This window comes from Poeciliopsis prolifica, unplaced genomic scaffold (assembly GCF_027474105.1).
Source record: "Poeciliopsis prolifica strain line A6 unplaced genomic scaffold, Auburn_PproV2 SCAFFOLD048, whole genome shotgun sequence".
In the NCBI taxonomy this organism is placed as follows: domain Eukaryota; kingdom Metazoa; phylum Chordata; class Actinopteri; order Cyprinodontiformes; family Poeciliidae; genus Poeciliopsis; species Poeciliopsis prolifica.
In genome coordinates this window covers 2,865,946-2,892,707 of record NW_026562423.1, presented here as the reverse complement: position 1 = coordinate 2,892,707, position 26,762 = coordinate 2,865,946, and the positions used below count along the sequence as shown (strand labels likewise).

Here is a 26,762-nt window from a genome sequence, read left to right as displayed (position 1 = left end):
TGTTGCCCTTTGTTTTAAGGATGCAAGCTTTCCTCCCTTTTATTACTTCTGTTTTTCTCGATTTTGTCCTGATAAAGTGGTGACTGCACATGTATAGTCATATTGACTTCAGCACCTTTTTTTTTTTTTTTTTACCTTTTTTCTTTTTATCATCTATATTTCAGATATATTTGTTTAAAATGCTGCTGTGTACTTGAGTGTTCATTCTGTTTAGTGGTACAGACTTCAAGCAACTTAGAGTGAAATATCCTTTGTAAATATCATTGACATGTTGATTCAGACGGAAAATAACATCTTCTAATACTTGGCATGGATGTCAGATTTATATCTTCCATTAATTTCTGCATAGATCATCTTTCTGTTGTGTTAATATTTTTTCTGTTAAGATACATCATACATTAAGGTAAATGTCTCATATTGGATTTCTGTTTGTTGTATAGATGATTTTGGACTGTTTTAAATGATTCTACTATATTTAAGACTGAAGCCTCAATGCCACCTTTGTGTTATTTTTGTGTTTGCACTCTATTGTAAAATACGCTAGAAGAATGAACATATAGCTGGATGATCCATTTTGCTGCCTCGTCAGAAAAGGATTTCACCGGTTTTAGGAATATGCCTCAAAAGGACCTTGTATGCCCTCTGCTCTTGAGTAAACCTTCTAGCTGGAACTAATACTGCATTACTTACAACATGAAGTAACAAATAACTGTTTAACATGCATGCTTTGTTTTGATTAACTAACCGCAGACATTTATTTTCCTTCCATTTCGCATTTTGTTTGTACAATTAATTTGAAAGGAAAGTTGAATTAGAATGGCATTTCTTTTTATTTGGTATGAATATGTGGAAATTGGAATATAACATTTGTTTTTGAAGTGACAGCAAAATGATTGGTAGACATAACGCTGAGAATTATTAGCAAGCTTTTTGTCTCCCCTGCTGTGTGTTAACCAACTGTCTGGTCCCCTTTTCCAAGCTGGAGCACCCTTTGGGTCTGGAGGCTGATGTGACACCCCAGACGAAGAGGCCCGAACCGGTTAGTTCCCAAGCACAGAGTTTAACAAAGAAGTACCAGGAGACCAAAGAACTCCTGAAGCTGCAAGAGTTGAAAAAGCGCAACATGCAGGCACAGCTTGGCCTTTCGCTGTCTCACTCCTCCATCACAGAGCCTAACTTTTCTGATCCAGCGCCACCAATGCCAGAAGGCGCTGCCACTGAGCTCATCCAAAAACGAGTTAGTTTCTTGCTCGAGGACAGTTCAGATGCGATTCAGGAACTCGAAGATCTCCTGACCGATGAACCTCTGACTCTGAAGGCGCTCGGACGAGTGTTGAAACTCCACAGCTTTGCTCAAAGTACCGGAGGAAAACATGAACTTCAGACGCTCCTGGAGGCGTGGCAGTGCCAACAGGAGATTGAAAACGAGACTTTTAAGAAGAGTTTGGCCAGAACAGGAGAGAGCATACGAGAATACGAAGAGCGTCTTTTAACCATGGAGGATATGATGGGGAAAGTTCAGAAGCACAATTTTGAAAACCTCAAAGGCCCCTACGGTTCTTTGTCCAAACTAGACCACCATTCAGAGACGAGTGATGTGACGATTGCTTCACTCTCTCAGAGGGTCGAACTTCTAACAGGGGAAAACGGCGCCTTAAAACAACGGTGTCAAGAGATAATAAACCAGCTAACTGAAGCCGATAGAGAAATAGACCGACTAAAAGCTGAGCTTGTGAGCCAGCAGGGTGGGAAACAACATCATCTAGTCGTAGAGGAGCTGAAAAGACTGAAGGCCGAACTGGCTGAAAATCAAGCTAGCGCTATAGACCGCGAGTATTACGAAAGAGAGCTTAACGAGAAGTCTTTGAGGCTCCATGAGGCGTTAGTTACCTTGGAGGAACTAGGAAACACTCTTAAAGACACAGAGAAGAAGCTCCAGCTGAAAGAGGCCACACTAAGAGGCCTGGGCTTCCAGGCAGACTATGAGCATGAGGAATTACAGCCAGAAGAGGAACATCTCAGAGACCTACTTGAGTCTTCTGAAGCTAAGGTGCTTGAGGCCGAGAGAAGTCTCCGGAATACGGAGCAGCGCTGCATAGAGTTGGAAGCCCGAAACAATGAACTAGTTGCACTAAATCAGGAAATTGAGCAAGCTAGCAGAGAGAATGTAGAAGTAGCAGAAAATGAGGCGAGGATGCTGCAAGAGAAATTAGAAATGATTCGTCGAGCTGGAGAGAATGTTGGTGAGAGTGAAAATGCAGAAGACGAGCAGGTCGATGGACTATTCAAGCAAGTGATAACCGAACTGAAGATGAGGTTTGAGGCATTAGATAAAGTCATAGAGATGTTAGCAAAGGTAGATACTGATGTAGAAAAGATGCTTGGTCTTTTAAGAAGCAGTTTATTTGGTTCTTGTAAGGAAGAACCTCTTTGCATCGGTGGAAAGGAGATGAGGTCAGTGCTGGAGTGGGAGTTCTGGAGCCAAGTGTTGAGCAATACCAAGTTGGAATCTGAAGAACTGATTAGCGAGTCTGAGCTGCTCCAGCAGATAAAAGCAGAGAAAAGCCTCGAGCTGCTGGGGAAAGCAGAGACTGAAATACCAATGGATTTCACAAAAATGTACAGCTGGCTTGATGATGAAACATACGCTATGATTCTTAGACAGTTAAGAGAAACTTTGGAGAGAAGGTCCTGTGATTTGAAGCAGGCTGCTTCTAGTCTGGAACAGAACAAAGACCAGAAACTTCTTTCTTTTGGTCTCATAAGCTTTGGTCTTGGACAGACAGAGTCTTCTAGATATCTTTTAGATTCTCTCAAGGAAGCTTGCCTGTCATATTTGATTGTTAGGCTGAAAGCACAGCATGAAATAGAAAGTGAACAGAATCAGACTGTAGTGCAGACGGGGAGCTTGAATTGTCCAAATTGCCCTAAGCTGAAAGAAACTGCTAGTGATCTCCAGTCCAAACTGGAAGATCTTCAGAATCAACTTTCTCTGGCCTCTCTGAAACTTTCAGAAGCACCACAAACTTTGATCCAAATTGAAGGAGAGCCCATAGATTCTGTGGCTAAAGCCATAGAGCTTCAGGACTTGGTGGCGAGGCACAGGAAGGAGTTACGAGATATCAAAAACAACTACGAGAAGGAGCTGGAAAAACTAAGGCAGGAAGTTGAAAAAGCCAATGAAACGATCCGCCTTCATTCAGAGGAAAATATAAAAGAGATGGACTCCTTGACAAACTTCATGGAGAACCTGAAAAACAAGCATGAGGATGAAAAGAGGAGACTCCTCGACAGGTTCGAACGGGAAATGGAAGAGCTGAGGAGCATGCTGAGCCCAGCAAGCCGAGAGAAGAATGAAACTGACGAGCACGCACCGTCGCAGGAAGCCTGGGCCCAAACGTCAACCCTGCGGGAACGCATCCAGGAGCTGATGAGCCAAGTTTCAGTCATGGCCGAAGAGATGAGGCGACGGGACGAGCAGGGTGACACAAACACCCTGCGGCTGAAATACGAGAGAGACCTGGAAAACCTTAAGGTGGAAGCGCTCCTTGTCCTTGCCGTCCTCCCATCTGTGATGCCTTGTTTTTCTTTGTGGCATTCCCAGATCCCATTCCTTCCCCAGCCTAACTCCCTTCCCTAACCCCGATCACTGTTCTTTGGCTCTTTGTGCCGTAAACCACGTTTCCTCTGTGTTGCATGAAAACTAATCTACCGTAGGGTTCATGTGACTTCAGCCTTAGCTGCAAAGCTACCAGTAGCTGATAGTCTAGCAACCAAAAGCAACAACAAAATTATGCACATGAGCCCACATTTATCTTTTTGCATGAGTTTTATTTTTTATGTTTCCACAATCCAAAGTTGCTCTTTTAAACTTACAAAGTTGCAAACAGTTTAAATAATTTTGTTTTTATTTTAGATGAATATTGGCTGTGATGACATATTTGTGTTCAGTTGTTGAATCCTTCTGCTTTTCCATACTAACAGTCTAACTTGATGTGCCGCTTTTGCTCAGTGACAAAGATACTGTTTCAAGTATTTGACAAAGTAATCTTAACTCGGTCTACTTGCTAGCTCTTTCTGGTGCATTCAAAGCTGTCTTTATTCATTCTTTTAAAATATTCAGCTCATTTCTCATAATTATTGTCCAATTTATGGACAATGTACAATGTTCTGATAGGACTGTTTTCTCCCTCGTTAAAAAATGAATTGGTCTAAATATTAGAAACCATTGGAGCCATGGAGACAGCTAGAAAGTTGACTGATTATTTTGCCAATCAACTTGAGAATTTCATTTGACTCTAAAGTCGGAACTTGGTCACACCCAATCTGTTTTGTCGAGATTGCAAGTCAAAAACAAGCTCAGTTCTTCTGCTTATTGATAAGTTTGGGTTACTGTTAGCAGCATGAACCACTAAGAATGGCTCATGCTGCCATTCTTGGTGGCATGAGCCATTGTATATTTCTATGTATACTACTGATTTAAAGAGATATAATCTCTCAAAAGTACAAACAGTGCACTGTCTGACAACTGTTTATTGGGGATATTTTCAAGCTTATCTGGCTGCCAAACAGATTTTTAGGTCAGGATTAATTAGTGAATGCTCGACTTTCTAAGTTGGAGTTTTAAGAGTGCCCAGTTTCATTTTTATCAACTTAGAAGTTCCGACTTCTGCGTAGAAATGAAAGGTGCCAGTACTTTTTATGTTACATTAGAGGGTCACTGTACTCCATTAATTATTATTTCTTTAAATTACTTTTTCAATTATTGTGCAAAACTGATATGGTTTTAATAAGGTTTGCACATGGAGCAAAAAAATTTATTTAAGTCACTTTTTACCCCAAAGATAGCATCTCACAAACCATTTCACAACAGAAAGTCTAGACCTCTGACTGGAGGGTCACTGATTTATTTTAATGGCCTCACTCACATACACGTTTCCCAGTTTTTTCTTTTTTCACAAAAATCGAAGCGGAGGACTGGGTGGTTCATGTTAGCAAACTTTGGTCATATTTTGCATTTCATAACAAAAACACCCTTCAAATCCCTATCGGCTGTTGAGGATGTGCTGAACTTGGTGAGACATTTTTTTAATCACCCAGTGGTGGCGACATGGCGGAGCTCACTTTTTGCTTAGCGACTTAGCACTTTTGCTAACTTTTAAAACGTCAAAACTAATTTAGCTCACAGTAAAACTGATTAATTCTAAAGTGCTAATAATTTACTGATTTGTAAAGTTCTGTTAAAGTTTGACATCTGAGTTGAAGTTTTGCTCATTGACTGTTTTAATTCTTTTGTTTGTGAAGTGGGTCAAGACTGTTTACCCAGTAGTTATGTTTTCTCTCTTCTCTTGGACTTTTCTTTTCGAAATTTCAACAAAAAAATGTACAGGGAAAAAATAAAATGTGGACTGTTCAAGACAGGGTACAAACATAAAAGGCAATCATGGAACATGTAAATGATGTTGTCAAAATTAAATTTGTGCTCGAGGGTCGTAGTCTTCTGGGGGCAGATATAATTTGAATCAAAGTTAGCCTTTTAGCATTAGCTTCCACCAAGTACCAGAAGCTAGTGCTTTAGCGTTAGCAGAACAAATGTTCATGATTAGTGCTTTAGGGTTAGCGCTGCTAAAGTTTTAGTTGGCAAACAATACGGGCAAGAAAAACGCAGACAAGTTTTTGGGGTAGTTTAAAGTTGAATGCTCTCAAATTATATACTGAAAAAACTAGTAAATCCATCTCCTTTCCTACGTTAGCTTAGCCTTTTTTTTCTTTCTTTTTTTTTTAAACTCGCAAAGCTGATAATTTGGAATGGATTTTAGAGTTTCACTTGAAATAGTATTAACATTGCTCATACCAAAATATGGTGCTTGATTTAGAAAAAAAATAGTTTAAAACTTGTTTAAGCTAGGAAGTGATGTGCAGCTCAACAGCAGGACTAGTCTTGTACTGCTAAGACACTCTTAGAATGGTAGCCTTGGGTAAATCTACCAAAGTATTTGGACAAAAATTTTAATTGCAAATGATGATCCAACTGCTTTTATACTGTTAGTTTTTTTATTTTTATTTTTTATCTATAACAGAAAAGAACCATTTATTCCATCTGCTGCTAAAATAATGTGGCATTTTGATGACAACAGTTACAATTGTGTTATCGGTGTCATTTTCAGTTTGATGAACAAGAATCTACAATAGAAAACAGCTGAATTTGTTGCTGTTTTGAACATAATATTGTAACTTTTTGTTCTTCCTGTTCCTTATGAAGTAACACAAGTATGAAGAGCTACTATCAGGACATTAGTCAGGCTATCTGCTCAGGTAGTCAGCTTTGGACAAACACAGCTGATGCTTCATTTCTGTACTTTTAAAACGTTATCGGGCTATGAAAATTTTCAAGCACACTTTTTACATTTTTATTTTTAAAATGGTATGAAAACGTAAATTTGTTGTAGTCGTAGTGTGTAGTGGGGGAGGGGCCGTTTGCATGACTTTGCCTCATTCATTTCAATAACACTGGACAATGTAATTAAAATAAATCTGGGTCTTCTCTAAACACCAAACAAATGAGCTCACAGCCTTCTGAAGCTGCTGCTCGGTCGGATGTCGGAGCAGGAAGTTTACACTAGCTCCGTGTTGGTGGGGGACTTTTCCACTTCTCCCTCAGCCCCTGGGTTTGTCCCCCCAGGGAGAAGGCTGCTCCTGTGAAAATCCAGCAGGCCTCCATTCCTCACGTTTGCTTATTGTTTGTATTTTTCAAAATTAAACACAAGAGGTGTAATTTTGGCCTTGCTGATATCTTATCGGCCCCACAGTTGTTGCCCCTCATTCTGCCAAAGACCCAATCAGTCAGAAAGTGTGAGACTTTTTGACTGGAGTTAGGATTTCCTTCACATTTGATGGAATAAGAAGTAGCAGCTCTGCATCCATTCGCCCTCCTCTGACCGTCTGGCTTTCTTCTACGTATTGTGTTTCCTGTCGTTCCTCCTAACCCTCTCTGTCCTCAAGCACACGTTTGCAAGGCTCTAACGATCAATTATTAAAGTTATTATTGTTTACTGGTTTAAAAATAAAGGATGAATGTTTTTTTCCCCCCTCCTCCTCAGCCGATAGCAATCTTCTGTTCCCTTGCAGATGACCTGTTGCTCACTGCAAGCCTTGTTTTCTTGCAGGCCACCTGTGAGAGAGGCTTTGCCGCCATGGAAGAGTCACATCAGAAGGTGATCGAAGAGCTCCAGAGGAAACACCAGAGAGAGCTGGAGAACCTGAAGGAGGAGAAGGAGAGGCTGTTGGATGAGGAAACGGCCGCAACAATCGCTGGTAAAAGAGGGGGGGAAAAAAACTACCTTGAAAAATCTCCACAAACTGCCACTGAAGCTTTTTTTTTCCTGTTTCTGCTGGTTTAAAGCTATTGAAGCAATGAAAAACGCTCACCGGACGGAGCTGGAGAAGGAGCTGGAGAAGGCACGCAAGGCCAGCAGCAACGCCGAGAATGCCGACATGGAGGAGATCCGCAGACAACACGAGTGAGTCCCCTGCCCTGGAGCTGGGATTACATTCATCAGAAATGTGCATCCTTAAAACATCTGATATTCATCTCTCCGAGTCCCTGAAATGTCTTAAATTCTTTAATGGTGGCCTTAAATGCTTTAGTCACAGGTCTTAAATTTTGCTGTAGCAGGATTATTTAATCTTGTATATTCTGTCGGGTTGAAACGATTAATTGTGACTAATTGACTAATACAACAGTTGTTGATTTAGTAATCGGCAACTCAAGTATACAGACTCAGAAAAAGCTCATTTGCTAAAAAAAAATTCTGATCAGTAATTAAGAAAAACTATACAAAACAAAAGTGTTTTTAAAATAAAGACCTTTGTCTGTGAATATGTTTGATCCAAAACGCATCAAGTGTCAGTTTTAGCTTCTCCTGGTTCAAATTCACCAAATGAATGCTACTTTTGCATTTTAGGCTTATTTTCTTCTTTTGAAAATAAATTCAATTGTTTATTTGCATCTCCTGTGTTTCAAATACTTTGGTCGTCAGAATAATCGATTTCTAAAATAATTGGTTGTTTCAACCCTAATATTCGATGTAGTTTTCTTCTTATGGGAACATTTTGTTTTCACTAGATTTTTTTATGTTGGAGAGTCTGACTGAAATGGGATGAATACAAATGAAGACGAGTCAGATGTTCATTGTTCTTGCCCCAAAGTGAGACTCGGTGGCCATTTGTGGTCCTTGAGTTATCAAAAAACAGTACAGATTTTTGTAATTGTTTTAGCATGAGGTTTCCTTGGCAAGTTTCTGTCTTTATAAATGGAACGTATCAAGCAAAACACAAGGAATATTTATTTAATTTGCCTTTTTTATTTCACAGTAAATCATCCAGTGACACTTTTTACCCACTTGGCCACATTCATCTTCTATACTTCTCTAAACACACAGAAGGTTTTTAGAAGAAAATGAATTTTTTTGTTTTTAAAAACACCAAATTTAGAAATGATAGATTCCCATCATACACACTCCTGGATTACTGCAACTATTTACCAGAAGTACATAAAATTCCATCTGCTCACCGGATGGAGCTGGTCAGGTGAGCAGACCCCAATAAAATCCACTGAAACTGGTGACAAAACTGTTAAAAACATTAAATGAGTCCGAATGCTTCTCGCAGGCTCCGGTGTCGCGTTTCAAGCGATTTCTGAACGTGCGACGCGGTTGGCGAACACATTCTTAGGTTTGGCGTTGTGTTGCAGGGAGGAGCTGTGTTCCTTCCAGCGGGAGATCGAGGTGTTGTCGGAGCAGTATTCCCAGAAGTGCCTGGAGAACGCCCACCTGGCCCAGGCTCTGGAGGCCGAGAGGCAGGCCCTCAGGCAATGTCAGAGGGAGAACCAAGAGCTCAACGCACACAACCAGGTCCAGACACACACACATGCACACACACACACTAGGTTTACAGCCTCGCGCTTTCTGTTGGACTCCTTCTTAATCTCCTCCGGATCACGTTTAGGAGCTGAACAACCGTCTGGCTGCAGAGATCACCAAGATGCGCTCCATGGCGTCTGAGGACGGAGCCGGAGATCCCAACACCACGATCCAGGGGAAGGAGCTGTATGAATTAGAGGTAATCACTGCAGCGCATAAAATCACACAGATGGGATTCTGAAACCAGTTTACACCAGTGAAGTTTGGCGGCGGCAGCTGTTTCCCCTCAGGAGCCCCTGCAGTCGTGAGAGCAACTAGTTCAGTTTAAATCACACAGTTAAAATACAAGTAGGTCACAATAGCAGAGTTTTCCTGGTGGATAAATTGTCCCAGTAATTATTATTCATGCGATAATATAGTTGTTCTGAATCTTATTTACAAGTAGTGTTATTGATGGTATGTAAAAATGCAGGCTCACCCTCTTAAGACCAACATGCTTTAATTTAGTAAAGAACAACACATAACGCAGAATAAAAAAAAAACACAGACAGAAAAAATTGGATTATGAAGTCTCTGTAATGAAAATGCTTCTTTAGAAAATATCTATAATAATGATTATTTTAGTAAACGGTCACTCTGTTGATTATTCTGTCGATTAATCGGATGAAACAAACACGTACCCTCTACAGATTTTTCATTTAAACCTTGAACATTTTTTTAATACAAAAGAGTCAAATGCACCAACAGACACGTCCGTTTTTTAAATAAGGAAATGGACATTTTATTGCCTGAAATACAGTAACGTAGCATTTGTCTAGTGGATTTGAACCTGGTGAAGCTAAAACTCGGCCACTTAAGAAATTTTGTGTCAAGCATATGTACAAACAAAAGTGTTTCTATTGTACGGCTTTGGCCTATTTATTGCTCTGAATTATTTATTCAGTAAATAGATTTTTCTCAAGTCTCTAGTGTCCAGTTAACGATTAATCGATCGCTAAATTAGTTGATGATTATTTCAGCAATTAAGATTATTTATGTTGCATCAAAGCAGTTTGTAAAAATGTGTATTTCACTTGAAATGTACTTATGTTGGACTTAAGTATTTGATTATTCAGAGTTTAGATACCCAATACAGAACTGATAAAGATATTGATGTCAGATCGGTGCCTGTAATATTGTAATCAAACATTCTGCAGTGACATGACGACTAACCCTCTTTATTAACAGATTTATACATTTTCCTGCAAAGCCAGTCCATGTTCTTTTCCATGGTTTCCTCAGGTGATGCTGCGGGTGAAGGAGTCCGAGGTCCAGTACCTGAAGCAGGAAATCAACTCCCTCAAGGACGAACTCCAGGCCGCTCAAAGAGTAATTCCTTCGCGGCTTCGCCTCGGCGACCGCCAACGATTCCTGGTGACGCCGGCGGCGAAAGCGCTCTGTGTGTCTAAGCGAAATGTTGCGCTTGCAGGACAAGAAGTACGCGACGGATAAGTACAAGGACATCTACACAGAGCTGAGCATCGTGAAGGCCAAGGCGGAGCGGGACCTCGGAAGGCTCCGGGAGCAGCTGCAGCTGGCGCACGAGGCGCTCGGAGAGCCGTCGCTCGAGGACTTGGAGCGAGGGGGATACGGTACGCCATCCACCGCCGCCTCAAAACTGCCCACCATCCGACCGCCGATCTAATTTTGGTTCCTGACCGTTCTCATGACAGATATCATGAAGTCCAAAAGCAACCCCGACATCCTGAAGATGGCAGCAGCGGCAGCCAAGCGCTCGGAGCGAACCCTGAGGTCAAAGGTGGGTCAGAAAGAAACGATTCGTATTTGCAGCAGCCGTGCAGAGAACTGCGAAACCACATGGCTGTGATGTGAGGCAGCAACACTTTGGCAGCAGACAGAGCAGTCTGGTTTTCCACCCGTTAAGGCCTGAGATGCACGTTCCAGTTATTTGCTGCCCTCTGCAGGTCGCCTGAAAAGTTGCATGCAACAGTGCATGCCCTCAGCTGTGTTATCAATATACAGTGTCTTTACTGAATGGATCTTATTTGATAGACCAAAACAAAGTAGTGCATAATTGAAGTGGAAAGAAAATTATGTTTTTTTTTTGTTTTTTTTATGAAGAAAATCTGTTTTTTCAGTCAATTAAAATTTAGGGTTTTTGAAAATTAAATTTTTGAAAAATCTGAATTTTTTTCCACCATCTTGTTCTGCAAAGCTTCTATTTATTTGGACTTTGATTCTTTCTATAGCAAAGTACTGCAGAAATACTGTATAATAAAGTCGTACGATGAGTCAAAAGTAAAAAAAAAAAAAAAGATTTTCTTTGTAATTTTAACAAGTTTTACAGTCAATAAAATATTAAGTATTTTTAACGCATCGGCATCAAATTATCCAGTAGGACTTTGAAATGATCATGCAAACCATTTTGAAGAACAAACCTATCAGACTGAGCTGCTAGCACCAGATCGCAATAACTTCTTACATTTTTTTCTTGTCAACTTTTTTCTCATAACTTTGAGATGTTTTCCAGGTAAAACGCTATCTTTATTCTGCTAATGTCATAACTTGTAATAAAACAAAACTTCTCACAGCCTGGCCCTAATGTTCTGTCGTACAACTCACCGAAGAGATGATTGAAACAAAAGCCGATTTAAAAAAAAATATATTTTTTCTGCCATTTGTAATGTATTTTTTAAAAACGAAAGCGATGGGGGAAATAAATACATTAAAACCAGACCTGGTTGAAAACATCTGAGATTTTATTTTCTTGTCCAGCCCTCAAAAGTACCTAAGTAATGGAATCCATACATACACAATCCCATTTGTGGTGAAGCTTTAACACACACCACCATAAACACATTGTCCTCACTGTGAGACACTTTAATGGCGACAACATGCTGGGGGGTCGCTTTTCTCTAGCAGAGAAAGCACATTTTTTATCAGAGTTGATGGAAAGGTGGAAGGAACTAAATATATGGCGATAAAACGCATCACAGGCTCAAAGCGCTGGCGTTCAGCTTCCAGATATTCATGTGTTTAAAATGGCGTAGTCAAAGGCCAGACCTAAACCAAAGTGAGAATATGAGTTCACCCTGCTGAAATTCAAGAATTCTCTACAAAACTGGTGGAGACTTTCAGTTGTAATTGAAGCCATTATATTTCTACCAAAAACTGACTCAAGAAAAAAAACTGATGTTCGTTTAAAAAAAAAATAGAAAAGAAAACAACCATATTTTTCTTGTTTTTTATTCAGTTAAACTCTAATTTGTGTTGGTCTTGTCCTGTTATAAATACACATTTGTGGCTGCATTGTGGGAAAAGATAAATAAATAAAAGTTGAAGGGGCGTGGCGACTTTTCCTGTGTTATGACTCCATCTGAACTGCAATCTTGGGATTTTGTTGCAAATCAAACACCGCAGCAGTCTAACACACACTTTTGCTGGTGTGTGTGTGTGTGTTTTGTTTTTTCCTCCCCTTTCGTCCTCAGTCTGTGAATCGAGACATGCCCTGGGACAGTTAGCAGAAGACGTGTGTAGGCCTACTTCTTCCTCTCCTTTAGGTAAACCAAAGCAGACACACCCACGGGTCGGTGTAACACACCCTGCTGTCTCCCACTCAAGATCTGACAACAATCTTTAGTTCATGCTAAATTCCTCACATTTTGTTTTGTTGGTTTTTTTTTAAAGCCACTTGAGTAAAGCTAAGAAACATACCCGGTTAGATTTAATCATAACTGGGTGACAACTGGATAATAGAGGAAAATCCCTTGCCTAACGCTTAAGTTTCTTTGTTGTTTCTTCCCCCCGTGAGACGTGTCCTAACGTCGAATGTCTCGTTTGTTTCCCTCCAGAGTCTGAAGGAAGGGCTGACCGCGGAGCAGAGACTCCACCTGTTCGAAAACAAAGACACGAAGGAGTTCTGACAAGCGGCGCATCACGTCTGCCTGCCGTGCCGCATGCTTAGGAGCCCACTATATTTTTAGCTCTACTATGACTTATTTAGAAACACTACACACTGGTCACTAAACACAGATCATGTATGTTATTAAAGAAGACACGCTATGAAGTTTGAATTTCATGTCTAGAGTTTGCATTCCATGCACTTCAGTTAACTGTGACGTTTTTGTATTGTTTCTCTCCTCCCTCCAGCCCCTTCTTCCTATGTCTTTATTGTAAATAATGTTTTTTTTTAAAAAAGAGCATCTGCTATGCATACACTAAACTATGACTGTGTAAGCTACTGTTTTAACACTATAGACTGTTGCTAGCCAAAGACATTTAGCTGTAATGTTGACTGGCTTAACAAAATATTTTGAGAAGCAACACCTGCGTAGCACGACCAATAGGAATGAGTCCAGTGGTCAGCCTGTTGTGACTCCTCTGCACCTTCTCCACACACATACGTGTCGTAAGCGAGCTTTGGAATGGGAGCGCTCATCCGTGTTGCCTGTCTTCCGAATTCACATCAAGCAAACCCGGCGTTCCTGGAAAGCTAACGGTATTGTTATGGGCAGATTCACGAACTATAATTTAAGTACGTACATGAAAAGGTATAGTTTTTTTTTTTTGTTTTTCTCTCACAGCAGTCCTTGGTCCAGCTGCATAGGAGTTTCTCCAGTTGGTTTATGTTTGTAGTCTTGTTCTGTGGCAGTCCCTTTGTATTTATTTAAATGGCTGGGATTTTTCTTTTACATTCCCATTCCTCTGTACTCTATTATTGTAAATATAAAGCAAATATACACCAACTGACTACAGGTTTATTAGCAATAAATATTTTTGCACCCTTGCTTATGAAGTTTGCCGTTTACGTAGTCCTCCTGAAAGTCATACATTGAGAGATGTATGGCCTTCTTTCACATTGCATCTCACGAAAAATTTACAAGAAAATCTGAAAGTGCAAAGTTTTGCTAAATAAATGTAAATTAATATCAGTAATAAAAGAAAAAGCCCCTAATATTTTATGCTGATTGGAGACCATGCTTAGCATGGTCTTGATTCAGTTTCTTGTGTACAATTTCTTCTACTTAGTTTTACTTATAGGTTTTTTACACTTCCACTTTGCCGGAAACTGAACGAATACAGTTAATAAAAAGTTCATACACAGCAATAAAAATTACATTGAAAAAACAAACAAAAAGAAACTAAAATACATTCCCCTTGTCTGAAGGATGTAGAAAATTAAATTCAACCTTCATAGGTATGCAGACTGGTGACCTTGCTGCCCAATGAATGGTTGTGGTTCTTCTTTTTTTGTACTGTATTGATTTTTTTTCACAAAATTTCACCATAGCATCAGGATATAGTGTTCATATGAGGTACTTTCTTGTTGAGGTTATGAGGTTTAGCTGTAATCCAGTGGACACCCCAATGTCAGTAATGCAGCTCCTTAGCCAACCATTATCTGCCATGCATCTTCAAAAGGTTGAACCTAACCCACCAACCTTTGCCACCCCAAACAAACTCACCATAATAGTACAAGGAGCCAAAAGTAAACAAGTTGTCCTTGTTTGTGAATGGGAAAGTTCTACACTACCTTTGTTGTGTACAAAACGGTAAAGTTTGAATTTGTAGACTTTGCTAAATCCATACAAGGTCAACGTTAGACACTCGTATCTGGTTAAATGTCCTTAAGCACATTACACCCCAGCCGTCCACCTTTGATAGGCAACAACAAAACTTGTTCTGTCTGGATATTTGTCATCTTCTTGTTACGAATATAAGTTCATTGAAATCGGTTGGTAGCAAAAGAGACTTGACTATTGCAATTATGCTTCAACAGCTTGTACAAGCCAACTCTTGACCTTTCCACTGATGGGTCCTTATCTTTGTGGCCAAACAGCTCAATGTGTTTTGTTTGACCATAACACTTTCTCTCTCTTTTGGCTTCTCATTTCCGCCAAGTTTCAAGGTATTGGCTTAGAAGTAGAAGTGTTTTTCCTGACCAGTGGCCTCGCAGTCTGTGCTGATGTAAACTGGCTTGTACTGTGGACGCTGGTGTTTCAGTGGTTTCCAGCTAATGGGTTGTGCTCTAATATCTCCTGAACAGCTGAACCAATTTTTCAGGTCATACGGAATGAAGGTAAACAAATGAAGACGGTTAGGTAATTTGTGTAAAACTACCAGGAAAATGTTTTCGTTTTGAAGGAAGTCTTTTGAAGCTGGCATAGCATCTTTGAATTGATTAATAATAATATTAATGAAAAATCACCTGCTGACATTAAATAAAATCTAACTGAAAATGATGGTAAAGTGGAATGAAACTGATCACACAGATGAGTGTTGGTCGTTTATTTTCGGTCTGGTAGACACTTAAGTGGAAAAAGCTGACTTTTTTTTATCACAGTTGTACATGACGCTTAAACTAATACGTAGAGTACGGTTAACACCCGGTCGATTAAAGAAACGGCGTTTTGGAACCTGACGATTAATTGCGAGTTAACGGGATCGGTTGTAGAAACTCGGCGATTTATTTTGGAAAGCTGCATCCGGAAGTCAGAGATTAGGTCCCAACATGACAGCGGAGCTATCAGAGTAGTGTGTTCCTGGAAAGTGAGTGGATATTTATTTCATTAAGGGCTCTTTTCTTCCCCCGCTCCGCCACAATTCCTGTGAAAGGGAGGCGCTGTTGATGGAGACGCAGGCTGGGATGAAATCCTAGCTGAATGTTTGAAAACGCAGAGATTCTCCCCGTCCGGGTAAGTTGTGTTCAGAAGCGCAGCAGAGCCCGTACACCTCCGTCCTGTCTTTGTTTCGCCCAAGCCGGGCCTTGCCTCTGCGCGGACCGTTCAAAGTAAACGGACTGCCGAACTCCATTACAAGTATTTGGTAGTTTAATAAAATGTGTGATGTCGCTTATTCTCGGACACATTGGAAGAAACGTTTAATAAACTTGGCATAAAAATCATGTGTTCTCCTATTCGGAATTAATTAAACATTATGAAGGGTGCTATTTGAGCTAAAAGATTTGGTTTCATATTTGCGTTGGACGTTTTCTCCTCGTTAAGAAGTTGGTGGTCGTCAGAAGCTTGTGAGGAAGAAGCAATATTTTCAAGTACAAGTTAAGATTTTATTTTAATATTTGTATTACGGGGGTTATAAACATAGCCGAAATGACGACAGAGGGTAGCCGTTAAATGTACGGGTATATTGCAAGTATTAAAGTTTAAGATTGCGGGGTTTTTTCAGTGTTTCGGAGAAGCTGTTAAATATCCCATGGAAATTGACACGAGGGGAGATTACCGCAGCGACACCGGGCCAGGTTAGCTCGCTAGCTCTCGCTAAGCTAACTAGCCATCCTGACCTGTCAGTGTCGGTGGGGAAAAGTTTGCTGTTTGCCTTTAGACCCGTTTTTCTCCTAAAGTAACTTCTTCAAATCACTGACGTGTTAACCCAGTCTAAAATGAAGCCAGAAGGCGAACTGTCGGCCGTTCCTGTTTTGTGTGCTATTTACTACAGGAGTTAAAGCCAAGTACACGTCAGTTACGTAGCTTATGACAGCGACGTGACTTCAAAGGGTCGCGCGGTTCAACCGTTTGCTTCGTCCTAAAATAGTTGAGAGATTAACGTTGATTTTATTCGACATTTCCTGCGCAGGTCGGAGGGATTTCTCACAGCTGCGGTTAGAGATTCTAAATGTACTCAAGAGTTTCATTGTCATTAACTCAGGGTTTTTGTTGTTTTTTTCAATTTCCATCTAACATCAGCTATAGTATAACTAATATTTTAGTTGGGTTCCAGGCACCAGTTGAGTTTTATTAATCATCTGAACATCTGAAATATGACAGTGATTTGAGAAAGTTTGATCTGTTTTGGGAAAGGAACTAACTGTCAATTGTGCCATGTGATCCCTCTGGTGTGGTTAGGCATAAATAAACTTCATGAAAAGTCTAACGTCATTTAAGTAAATATATCTTTCCATCTGTTACAGTTGTTATGGAGCAGCCACCTGGGACCTTGGATGATCTACAGCATCAAGGTGCCTCTTCCCCCGCTCGCTCCAGCATAATTGACTTGACCAGGAAAGACGACGAAAACCTCCTCGCATCGCCATCTCTGGATGCCTTGCGGAGGGTCAAGAGCTCTGGCTGGGGTCCCAACTCTGAATCTGCCATCCCCGGGTTACAGTTGTCAGAGCCCGGCTCCTCAGATGTCACAGTTCGACCAGAGGATCAAATTCAGCCAGACAATGCCTTATCCAACACTACAGTCACCCTGTCCTACGTGAACAGGTCTCATGTCTTCTCCACTCTCAGCTCTCCTCTGTATAGTGTGTCGCCTGTCAGCAAGTCTTCCTTCCACCCTCAATGCAACACTGACAACGGATTTGAGGAGACCAGCTATGCACTGAACCAGCATTTCCTGGAACAGGATAAGGAACCTGTTAACCTCGTCACACATGCAGAACTGTTCCCCTCGCTTTCTCAATCTCAAGTGGGACCACCGGATAGTGCTAGAGAATACAACGTGAAAGAGCCTCCAAAGTTTAATGGAGAAGTCATTTCCAGGGATGGATGTAATAAAAAGCTACCGGCAGAAGAAAAACACAGCATTCTTTTTGAAAGTAGAAATTGTGTAGAGAACGGTCGGCATGACGGTTGGTCAGAAACTCTCTGGGATGAGGATGAGGACAGAGGGACATCCGATGTGCTTTTCATTGGGGCTATGAAACAGGACCAAGAGGTCTCCAAAAGAGGCAGTTCCACAGATGTGCGTTCAGTGAGCAGGGAATACAAGAGCCCTTTGGAGGATCCCGTCTCCCCACCCTCTACCCCAGTAGACAATGTGGAGGATGTGTTCCTCCTTCCTCAGGCCTCCAACTCACCCAGCGCAGATGACTTTTATTTAGAGGCTGCCAATAATGCTGTGCATGACACCTTGAGTTCAGACAGAACCACTCGGGCAAGCTCTGCTGTCAACGATGGCCCAACAAGGTTAGAGTCACATGATGAAAGTAAATCCCAGAGACGGAAGGCTGTTTTGGAGCCTTTGATTGACTTGGCTGATGATTCCTGTCTGAATCCGGAGAACAAAACCAGTTGTGCCATTCGTCACGTTAATGGGAGTGCAAATGTGCTGGAGAGGACGATAAAAGAAAGGAAACTGCCCATGCGTTCTGGAAGAGGGACTCGACTGGAAGCAATAGTCATGAATATAAATTCAAGTTGCTATAAAGTGTCCAGCAGCATACATGCCAAGAAGAAACCCAGTGCCTCTCAGTCAGTAACACACACTTCTGCCTTGCCCAGATCCAAGAGGAAAGTGGTGGAAGGTAAGGCAAAGGCTGCATTCTTGCCGAGAACCGTCAAAAGAAAAGCTGTGAACTTGAAAAAAAGTAAACCCAGCAGCGTCGACGCTCAAAGTTACAATGACTCTACCTCTGTTTCTGAACCCCTCAACAAGACCGAAACGTCAGACACACCTGCTAAAAGACCTCGATTTGCGAGACCAAGCAGAAAACCAGCACGGCCATCTCGGAGTAGGCATGTGAAGTCCAAGACGAAACCCCTTTCTCAGTCAAGTGCCCAGTTCCCCACACATAAGAACTTGAAGAAGAAGCCAGAGTTGGTTACTGTCCCCGAACCCTCAGTGGAAGTTACTGCATCAAAGGTGTTGCCCATTCGTCCTCCACCAAAATCTCCAAAGAACAACCAGGTTGACCCGAAAAGCAAAACATCATCTCCCACCAAGAAGACAAAGACACCCCCAAAACGGAGACGAAAGAAACCCAGGTGCAGCCAACCTTCCTCCATGTTCTCCCCAAAGGAGCCTGAGATCAAGCTCAAGTACATCACCTACAAAGAAGAAAAGAAAGATGTCAGGTTGGACAGTTTCTCTCCTTTTGTCCGTGTCAAGCGACAACAGTCATCCCCTGCTCTGTGCACAACAGTGAATTACCCCGAGGAGGTGAAGACAGAACCCAAACAGCAGCAGCAAGGTCACTCCAGTTGCTTTGTCTCAGCCGTTGTACCCACCACTTCCTGTCTGTATCTGGGACGATTGTCCACACATGGCCAACATCAGCGTGCTCTCGTCTGCTGTCTGTGCGGCCGCTCGGCCAACTCCATCGACCTGGGGGATCTCCACGGACCCTATTACCCCGAGGGGTACCGGCCGAACACCAAAGCACCGGCCAACGTATCGGGTCTGAAAGAAGATGAGGAAGACTCCAGCTACTCCGACTCTTCCTCCAACACTACGAGAGCCCGACGCTGGGCAGCTCCGCTAAAGCAGAAGGGCCTTTTGGGGAGCCGCAAGTGGTCCAGTGGTAGGATCAGCAGTCCCGCAGCCAAGCGGGCGAGATCGGACGGCGGACTTGCGGATGCAAAGGACTGGTACAGCCCGCCCGTTCTCCCCGTGGAGCCATGCGAATATTGGCTCCACGAGGATTGTGGCATCTGGTCCGCAGGCGTGTTCCTTGTCAGGGGCAAAGTTTACGGGCTGGAGGAAGCCGTCAAGGTGGCCCAAGAGACGGTAAAGCTGCTCTTTTTAATGGAATGCCAATACAGTAGGCATAGTTGTGGTTGATACTAGGTCTGAAACGATTTCTCAAATAATCGATTCCTCGATTATTAAAATTCCCCTTACCTGCCTCGAAGCTTCGTTAATTTATATTTTATTATTTAGCGCACCGTGTTCCGGCCGGCAAATTACCTGTGTAAAAACCGATTCAAATGTTTTCATCTAGCAGCCTACTGAAGAAAAGTTTGAACTCTCTTCGATGTTCACAGAGATGAATCATGGTCCTAAGAAATTGCTTCAACATCAGCAATCCCTCCTCCCTTCAGTCTGTGAAAGCTTCTCTTTGGCCGACTGGAACATTGTTTTCCTGCGGTTCTAGTTTGGCTCTCTTGACGTTAATCCCGCTCTTCTCAGCTGATCTCTTCCAGTTTGCAAACAAACTTTTACTCCCGTTTCTGCCTGTTTTCTCCTCTGTTTTTTGTTTGTACACTTCCTGTGTTCAAGCCAAGATTGCTTTGTTTTCTGTCCTGCTTCATTCATGCCTTCCCTCACGTCCACCTGGAAGTTTCTCTGTTCCAACCAGGACATTTTGTTCCATGTTTCGGACCCAGCTGTCTGGGAACAACCAGACTCTTTGTTGATTTCGTTTCTTGAAATAGTTTTCAGACTCTTTCACTTGTTGCAAGGGTTTCTTGTTTATTAGCCAACCTCGTTGTTGTCTCCACACTTTTCTTTTATGTCTTATGCAGGGTTCTTCCTCCACTTTGAATGATTTTGTTTTATTTCTTCTACTTGATAGAAGTAGAAGAAATGCATGTTCCACTAGTAACAATAACCTTATTTTTTTTTTCAGAATTTTTTTATATTAATGTAATAATTAATATAATATATACTATTATATTCCATATATCTGCTGTTTCTTTTCTTTCCTTTTGCTGCCCCAACAGAGCAACCAAACCTCTAAGACGTATTTCTGGATTCTTTGAGGTTGTCATCACTCAGGCTGCGCTCAGGATGCTAAATCCAGATGTTTCTTTTTTACTGAAATCAGATTTTTTTTTTTCCATGATCGTCATGCCAATTATTAAACCCGACATCTTTGTGAACGGTTTACGCCGTTAAAAACCCCCGTCAGATACGCGTTGCGTTTGCCTGCCGTGTGAACATAACGCAGTGTTTTTAGTTTTTCCCGCCGCTTGTTAGCTTTTACCAGCAAACATGCGATGAACTCACTGCAAGAGTAATCATCAAAGTAATGATGCTGGACAGTCTGCAGCAGATTTAGTCGGATTTATGGCGCAAACCTCATGAAAGTGACCAATCAGAGGCTTTTAGAAATCGGAACAAAGAAACGTTTTGTCCTACTTCCTCCACCTCCAGCCTGTCTAACTCACCTGCTCGTCGTTGGACCTGTGTCTTTCCAGATGTGTTCGGCATGCCACAATCCGGGAGCAACTCTGGGCTGTTTCTTCAAAGGCTGTCCTAACAAATACCACTACAGGTGTGCTCTGGAGTCAGGTGAGGGCTCGCCGTTTGTATTTTCTTTTCTTTTTGTTGCAGCTGCACTGCATAGCACCTCGCAAAAAAACATTCTCACCCTTAGTCGCGTTGAAACCACAAACCTCACTCGCATCTGGCGCGACAGACTCGCACAGAATAGTGCGTAATTTTGAAGACGGAGGAAATCAAGTTGTGTTTTATTTTTTTTGCTTGATTTTTGCACATTTTGAGACAAAATGTTTGGAGCTTCAGCGTTTACAGCGTCATGTAAAGCTTTTCAGATTCTCTTTTTTTTTCCTGTTTCTATATTTAGAAACAGAAAATTATATTTCAGGTACTTTTGTGTCGGTGTATCACAGGACACGCACGCGTACAGTGAAGCACATTGATGTTTGTGTTCGTAACGTCAGATAACATAAGGCCCGTTTTGATGGCAAATTTTGCTGGACAATAAATCGTCCCAAAAATTACAGAGGTAATGATGCAATTATCATTTTGAGACCATTTTCAACTAATGTAATAATTACAACACTAGTAAAATATCATGCAAGTTTGCCCTCTCAAAGACTACTACACTTTTGATTTTGTACAGAACATTTAACACAACATCCAAAAGCAGCAGATAAAAAGAAAACAAACACACAGAACTGAAAACATGAATAAAAATTCATCAAGTCTCTAAACAAAATTGAAAAAGTTGAACCATCAGGAAGGAAATTAATCATGCTACTAATTGCTTATTGCAACAGGCTTAGTTACTATTAACCCATTTTGCAAAGTTCTGTGTGTGTTTCGCTTTCCGAGTTGCTACCACAGTCGGAGAAAATCTGGACACACACATACCAGAAACTGTAGCTGTGTGTGTGTGTGTGTGTGTGTGTGTGTGTGTGTGTGAAGCAGCAGCTTTGCGAGGCGCTGTTGGCTGCAATAACTTCCTCCGAAGCCAGAAGTGGTGCGTGTGTGGGTGTCTGAACCGCTCAGATGAATCAGCAGGACATCTCTATAAAAACCTTCTCCTCTTGTTCCCGCAGACTGTGTGCTCGTCGAAGACAATTTCTCCATGAAGTGTAAGAAGCACAAGGTGAGACTCCAAGAAACCACAGGCAACAAGCGTCAGAAGAAAAAAAAACTCAAATAAAGTAAAAAAACACAAAAGGTGAAGCTCAGCGGTTTAACGTCGACGGGTTGTTGTTGTTTTTTCCCACCAGAACAAAACGCTGAAAGCGCCTCCGGGGAGCCGACGGGACGACAGGTGACAGATTACATGGACCGCGTGAGTGTCGGAGCCTGAAACACCGTCGTTATTTCCCAGAACGGGAGCAAATCGTAATGTCAGATATAATGTCACAAGGTGTCCACTGATAGTCAATGTCTCACGTAGAGGAGGCGTGTCTTCAAAAAGAGATTAAAAGAAAAGAAAATAGTGGATGAAGGTTTTGCTGGCCGAATAACATTGGGATTTCACACATGAGCACAAAAAGGACATTTCAAGGGTTCCTGAAAGAATATTCTGATGTGGAAACTTTGGTTTGTTTCCGCTAAGTAGGATGAACGTTTTAGAAAATGATCCCGCCTCCAGCCGAACGCCTCGGTTTTATCCGCATGCTTCATTTCAACCCCCTTTGTGTTATTCTTTCCATAACGGCAGCAGACGCAGGGCCAAGTATGGACACAGCAGAGATTGGATCGATGCATGAACGATACACTGATACACCTGTTTTAGTATGAACACAATTTCCATAAGTATTCTAAAAACACACATTTGTTCCTGCAGCCTGCAGCGCGCTCTAACCAATATAATTCAATCATTTTGAGATCTTTTCACTTTGATATGTTTCTTTCTTACAAACTTTGGCGTTTGGAAAACCTGCTGCAAATGCTGCCTCCTTGTGGTTTTGTTTTGCAAATTTCTTTCAAGTTTTTTTTTTTTTTTTTTTTCTGTCAGAAGGTACCTAAAATAAAGCAGATCATATTTGTAGAAAGGCAGTCGTTTCATGAACCCACACGCACGTCAAACTATTTGCATACTTTATCAATGAAACTAAACGGGATCAATTCTAATGCAAACGGTGCTGCAATCTGCCGCATCAGCATCAGCTGCCACGGTTTACATCATCAAACAGGCAAAAGCTTCTGTCTGTTTGTGGCAAATAGAAGTTGAATACAAGGAAGACAATTCCGATCAAGCCACATTCACACATTGGTGAGACATTATAATAAACTAAATTAAAGCCATGCCTGTTTTTTGGTCAAATTCACAATTATGTTGTTGTTTTTGTAGGTCTATAGGATAAAAGGTCAACGATGTCAAAAGGTTGTTTTTTTTAAGCCACTCACACACTGTTAGTCTTTCAGGGTTCCGCCCCCCTGTGTATAATAAGCCTGGCGGGCCACCAGGCTTTCCTTGTACCCCACCAGTTTTAGCTTGGCTTAGTTTTTTAAGTCTCTTTAAAATGTTTCCCTTTTTTTTTTTAAAAGACTTTCTAGTTGGTGTTTCGGTATTAATCTTCCAGTCTTTTAATAACACACAATTATCAAGAGATATTTTTCAAAATTCCTGTCAACTTTAAGCATTTTTTTTAACTCAAAAACACGACGGGCCGCTGGATGAAAGACCGCCCTAGAACCCAAGCAAAGGCATTTCATGTCTTTAAAAACATGTGTTTTCTAAAGTGATCCACCACACATTAGTTGGCTGCTTATCACCACTGTGCGTGTGTGTGTGTGCGTGTGCGTGCGTGTGTGTGTGCGTGTGTGTTTGGTTGATAGCAGCAGTAGCACCGTTCCCCTCCCAGTCGGGCCCTCGGAGGCTCGGTTTTAAAACGCATCTTAATCGACACTTCTTTATTTTTACAGAATCCTGCAGGAATCCGCTGGTAACCATGACGATGCCAGACCAGGGTCACCCCGCCCCCCATCCCCCCCCTCCCCGCGCCCCGCCACTCCTGGACTGACAGCTGGCACCACAAACCTTAGGGACTCCCTCTGCTCTTCAGAGTGACTGTTCTGCCCCCAAACAACCTGCGGACTGCAGGGAATTACAGAGTAATGTGCTGAATTTGTCGTTTTGTCTGGTTATTTATATGGGATTGTTCTGTTTCATTTTGCCTTTTTGTTGCTCAGATTGATATGAATAGTAATCAAAGATATTTAATTTTTTAAAAAGATTTTGTAAGTATTTGATTATATTTGGTTTATTTATTCCTGAACTCTTCTTACGGGCTTCTTCAGCTGCTTGTCAAAGAGGATTAATTGTAAAGTGTTTGTGTGAGGGTGTGTGTGTGTTTGGGTTTTTCTTTACTCTCCTTTTGGAAGTTATCAGTTTAGCATTTTTAATATTCCCCAACAAGTCGAGGAGTTTTTGATTAGTTTTATACCCCTAAACCTAATATGGGACATGAATAAATGCGACTGAGTCAAGCTGCTGCGCTTGCACAACAAGCTGAGTAGGCATGGGCATTACAACCACAATATCACTGTTTCCTGGTATTCACATTAAATACAAATAGAATAAAATGGTCTAATTTAATGCAGAAAAGCAACAACTGTTCCTACTGGTTGCAAAATATCACATATTAACTGGTATCTTCTTTTAAATGCATCAAATTGAGCAAACTCATAGAACAGCCACTTAACTGCTTGCTAGCATCTTATGCTTTAAGCTAACAAGCTGCTTTTAAAGGGACTCTTCCAGTTTGCAGTAATAATTCCCTTTCTTGCATTACAGTGTGTTTGCATAAAGAAATCCTCAGAGCAATGGGAGGCTAACTAACGGCTAGTAAGACGACTTCATGTTGACTGACGCTACGTTAGCGGGCGCTAAACGCCTGCAAGCATCTTGTATCTTGTGGCATTGTGACATCTGTTTTGCTCTATATTTTCAATCAAAATCTCTACTTGACTAGTTATTCAGTCCAGTGCTCTTGTAGCAACAGATGGGGGAGGGGCAGGGACGTTTGATGCTTGTTAAGCGCCTGCCCATGCCTACAGCAGGACATTGGACCATCACTAATAGTATTAGGAGCTTTGCTTTTAATGACGCACTGGTTGAAACCACAGATGATTTTATCAACGCAGTCCATCATTGTGTGTGTTTGTGTGTATGTGTTTGAATGTATGCTAACAGGAAGCACTCCAGTCCAGTGCCCCGCCGCACTGTTCAGCTCTTTTCTCGTGGCTCTTTGATTGCTCTTTTGCCACCTTCTCCTCATCATCAAACTGTTTCTGATGATTTAGTTTGTTTGTTTTTATGGGGTTTTTTGTGCAACTCCAAAGCACTTTGGCCCCCTCACGTTATGATGGGATCATTAGGGGGGGTAAAAAAAAAAGAAACGTGGCCATTTGGTTTTCGCCGGCGCTGCCTTTTAAATCAGTCGGACTTCCTGCGAGTCTCATAATAGCGGAGCGAGAATCCAGTGTGGTGTGTGTCGTCCTTTTTGTTTCGCTTCAGCTCCGCCGTCAGTCACTGAAAGGTTTCTCGTAAAAGGCCGTCCCTACGACGCGTTTCATCTCCTAAAACGCAGCATCTGCGCCTGAACCCTTTTTTATAAAAAGCCTTATCTGATCTGCAGAGGGGGACAAAAGTTTATCTGAGCTGCAGTGACAAATTAGTTCCTGACTAAAGGCACCTGGCTTGCACTTTTTCTGTTTTGTTTGTTTGTGTTTGTTTTTGTTTTCTGGTGACTTTAATTTTTAGAAAGTCTGCGTGCGCGGCGCTCTCCGTGCCACCGGGGGCAGTATTGAGTTGCCTGATTGTAACTGTCAGATTCTCCTCTCAGCTTTCGGTCACCAGCAGCAGCGCGAAGCGTCTCACAGGAATCCGAGTCTCGCATTTGAAAAAAGAAAAACGTTCCGGCTGATTGCTTTGTGCCATCTCTTTGTCTTTTTGACATTTTTCCCCAGTTTGTGTTTGTATTGCAGTAAAGCAGTGAGTTTCCTGCAGGCTTGTCTGGAAGCTTCGGTGATTTGTACCAAATATACATTTCTGAATATGTTTAAAAAAAAAAAAGTTAGCATTTTTTAAAAGTATATATATATATACATGTTGCTCTCAGGGCTGAATCTCAGATATTGTAAAGATTTCGGGTTTGTTTGTTGTTTTTTTTCTACCTATTTTTATTAAAACATTTTTGTAAGGCTGTTCCTGCAGTAACTCATGGAGCAGGAGGAGGTTTCCTGCCTTTCCTCTCCCGGTACACACTAAACGTTACATTCCGCCTCCTTTTCCTTTTCCTCCGTTTGCCTCAGTGCTGTGCTAATTTTGAGTTTGACATTAAAATAAGACTGCCATCTTGTTGTTTTAACGTTGCCATCATCTGAATTTTTATTTTGTTTGATTTTTTTTGTACCGTCTCGTTCACCTCTGTGGAGTATCAGAGGTCTCGTAATTGTCAGAATAAATATTTTGTTCAATCTTCTGGGTTTTCTGTCTGATCTGTAGTAATACATAAGAAAAAGCAATATCTGAAAATAGCATTCCTGATGCTGCTGCCACCACCGTGCTTTACTCTTCCAGTTTAGTTTTTCCCTCCACTGCTCTGCTGCTTCGTTCTGATGTAGGGAGTCGAGAGGTTTGCTTCATTCACATGAACCAGACCGGTTTGGACATTTACTTTTCTCCTTAATGAGTAAAATTCTCATTTCAAAACCTCATTTTTTTGTGCACTCGGGTTAATTCTGTTAGGTAATCTGGAGTGTGATTGGTTTCAACCATTTAGTACTCAGAGATTTCACAGATTTCAGTTGTGAGCTTATATCTAAAATAAGTCATTTGGTTAAAATAAAAATTGAGAGAGCAGAGTTGAAATCAGGTCTACTGCTAAAGCAAACCCCTTAAAATTCAAATGTCATGGGATTAAAAAAAGAAAGAAAAGAAAAGACCAA

At 41.5% G+C, this 26,762-nt stretch overlaps 2 protein-coding genes across 6 annotated transcripts in view; both read left to right on the top strand.

Annotated features, from left to right (window-relative positions):
- Window positions 1-13,707, top strand: part of mprip (myosin phosphatase Rho interacting protein) — a 47,147-nt gene extending 33,440 nt beyond the window's left edge. The window contains exons 16-25 of one of the 3 annotated variants that reach the window (XM_055057645.1): window positions 980-1,039; window positions 7,167-7,314; window positions 7,403-7,520; window positions 8,753-8,912; window positions 9,007-9,120; window positions 10,203-10,289; window positions 10,390-10,552; window positions 10,634-10,719; window positions 12,410-12,481; window positions 12,773-13,707. In XM_055057645.1, the coding sequence (XP_054913620.1) occupies window positions 980-1,039; window positions 7,167-7,314; window positions 7,403-7,520; window positions 8,753-8,912; window positions 9,007-9,120; window positions 10,203-10,289; window positions 10,390-10,552; window positions 10,634-10,719; window positions 12,410-12,442 (969 nt within the window). In that variant the 3' untranslated portion in view covers window positions 12,443-12,481; window positions 12,773-13,707. The remainder of the gene's footprint in view (window positions 1-979; window positions 1,040-7,166; window positions 7,315-7,402; window positions 7,521-8,752; window positions 8,913-9,006; window positions 9,121-10,202; window positions 10,290-10,389; window positions 10,553-10,633; window positions 10,720-12,409; window positions 12,482-12,772) is intronic. The other 2 variants (XM_055057644.1, XM_055057646.1) reach the window with 2 other exon arrangements.
- Window positions 13,708-13,832: 125 nt separating this feature from the next.
- On the top strand, window positions 13,833-23,808 carry si:dkey-94l16.4 (transcription factor 20). 3 transcript variants are annotated; one of them, XM_055057648.1, is made up of 6 exons: window positions 13,833-15,616; window positions 16,849-19,391; window positions 20,804-20,897; window positions 21,911-21,960; window positions 22,088-22,152; window positions 23,736-23,808. In XM_055057648.1, exons 2-5 carry the CDS (start codon window positions 16,854-16,856, stop codon window positions 22,133-22,135), a joined length of 2,730 nt encoding a protein of 909 aa, XP_054913623.1. In that variant the 5' UTR covers window positions 13,833-15,616; window positions 16,849-16,853; the 3' UTR covers window positions 22,136-22,152; window positions 23,736-23,808. The 3 variants fall into 3 exon arrangements, with proteins under 3 accessions (XP_054913623.1, XP_054913624.1, XP_054913625.1); XM_055057649.1 differs by lacking the exon at window positions 13,833-15,616 and adding an exon at window positions 16,474-16,539; XM_055057650.1 differs by lacking the exon at window positions 13,833-15,616 and adding an exon at window positions 16,518-16,555.
- The last annotated feature ends 2,954 nt before the right edge of the window (window positions 23,809-26,762 follow it).

What these genes read in the sequence shown, in the direction of transcription:
- si:dkey-94l16.4 (XM_055057648.1), top strand. Translation starts at nt 16,854, where the DNA reads ATGGAGCAGCCACCTGGGACCTTGGATGATCTACAGCATCAAGGTGCC. An exon ending in CAGGTGTGCTCTGGAGTCAG is followed by an intron (nt 20,898 to 21,910) that starts GTGAGGGCTCGC and finishes TTGTTCCCGCAG; the next exon opens with ACTGTGTGCTCGTCGAAGAC. An exon ending in TGAAGTGTAAGAAGCACAAG is followed by an intron (nt 21,961 to 22,087) that starts GTGAGACTCCAA and finishes TTTTCCCACCAG; the next exon opens with AACAAAACGCTGAAAGCGCC.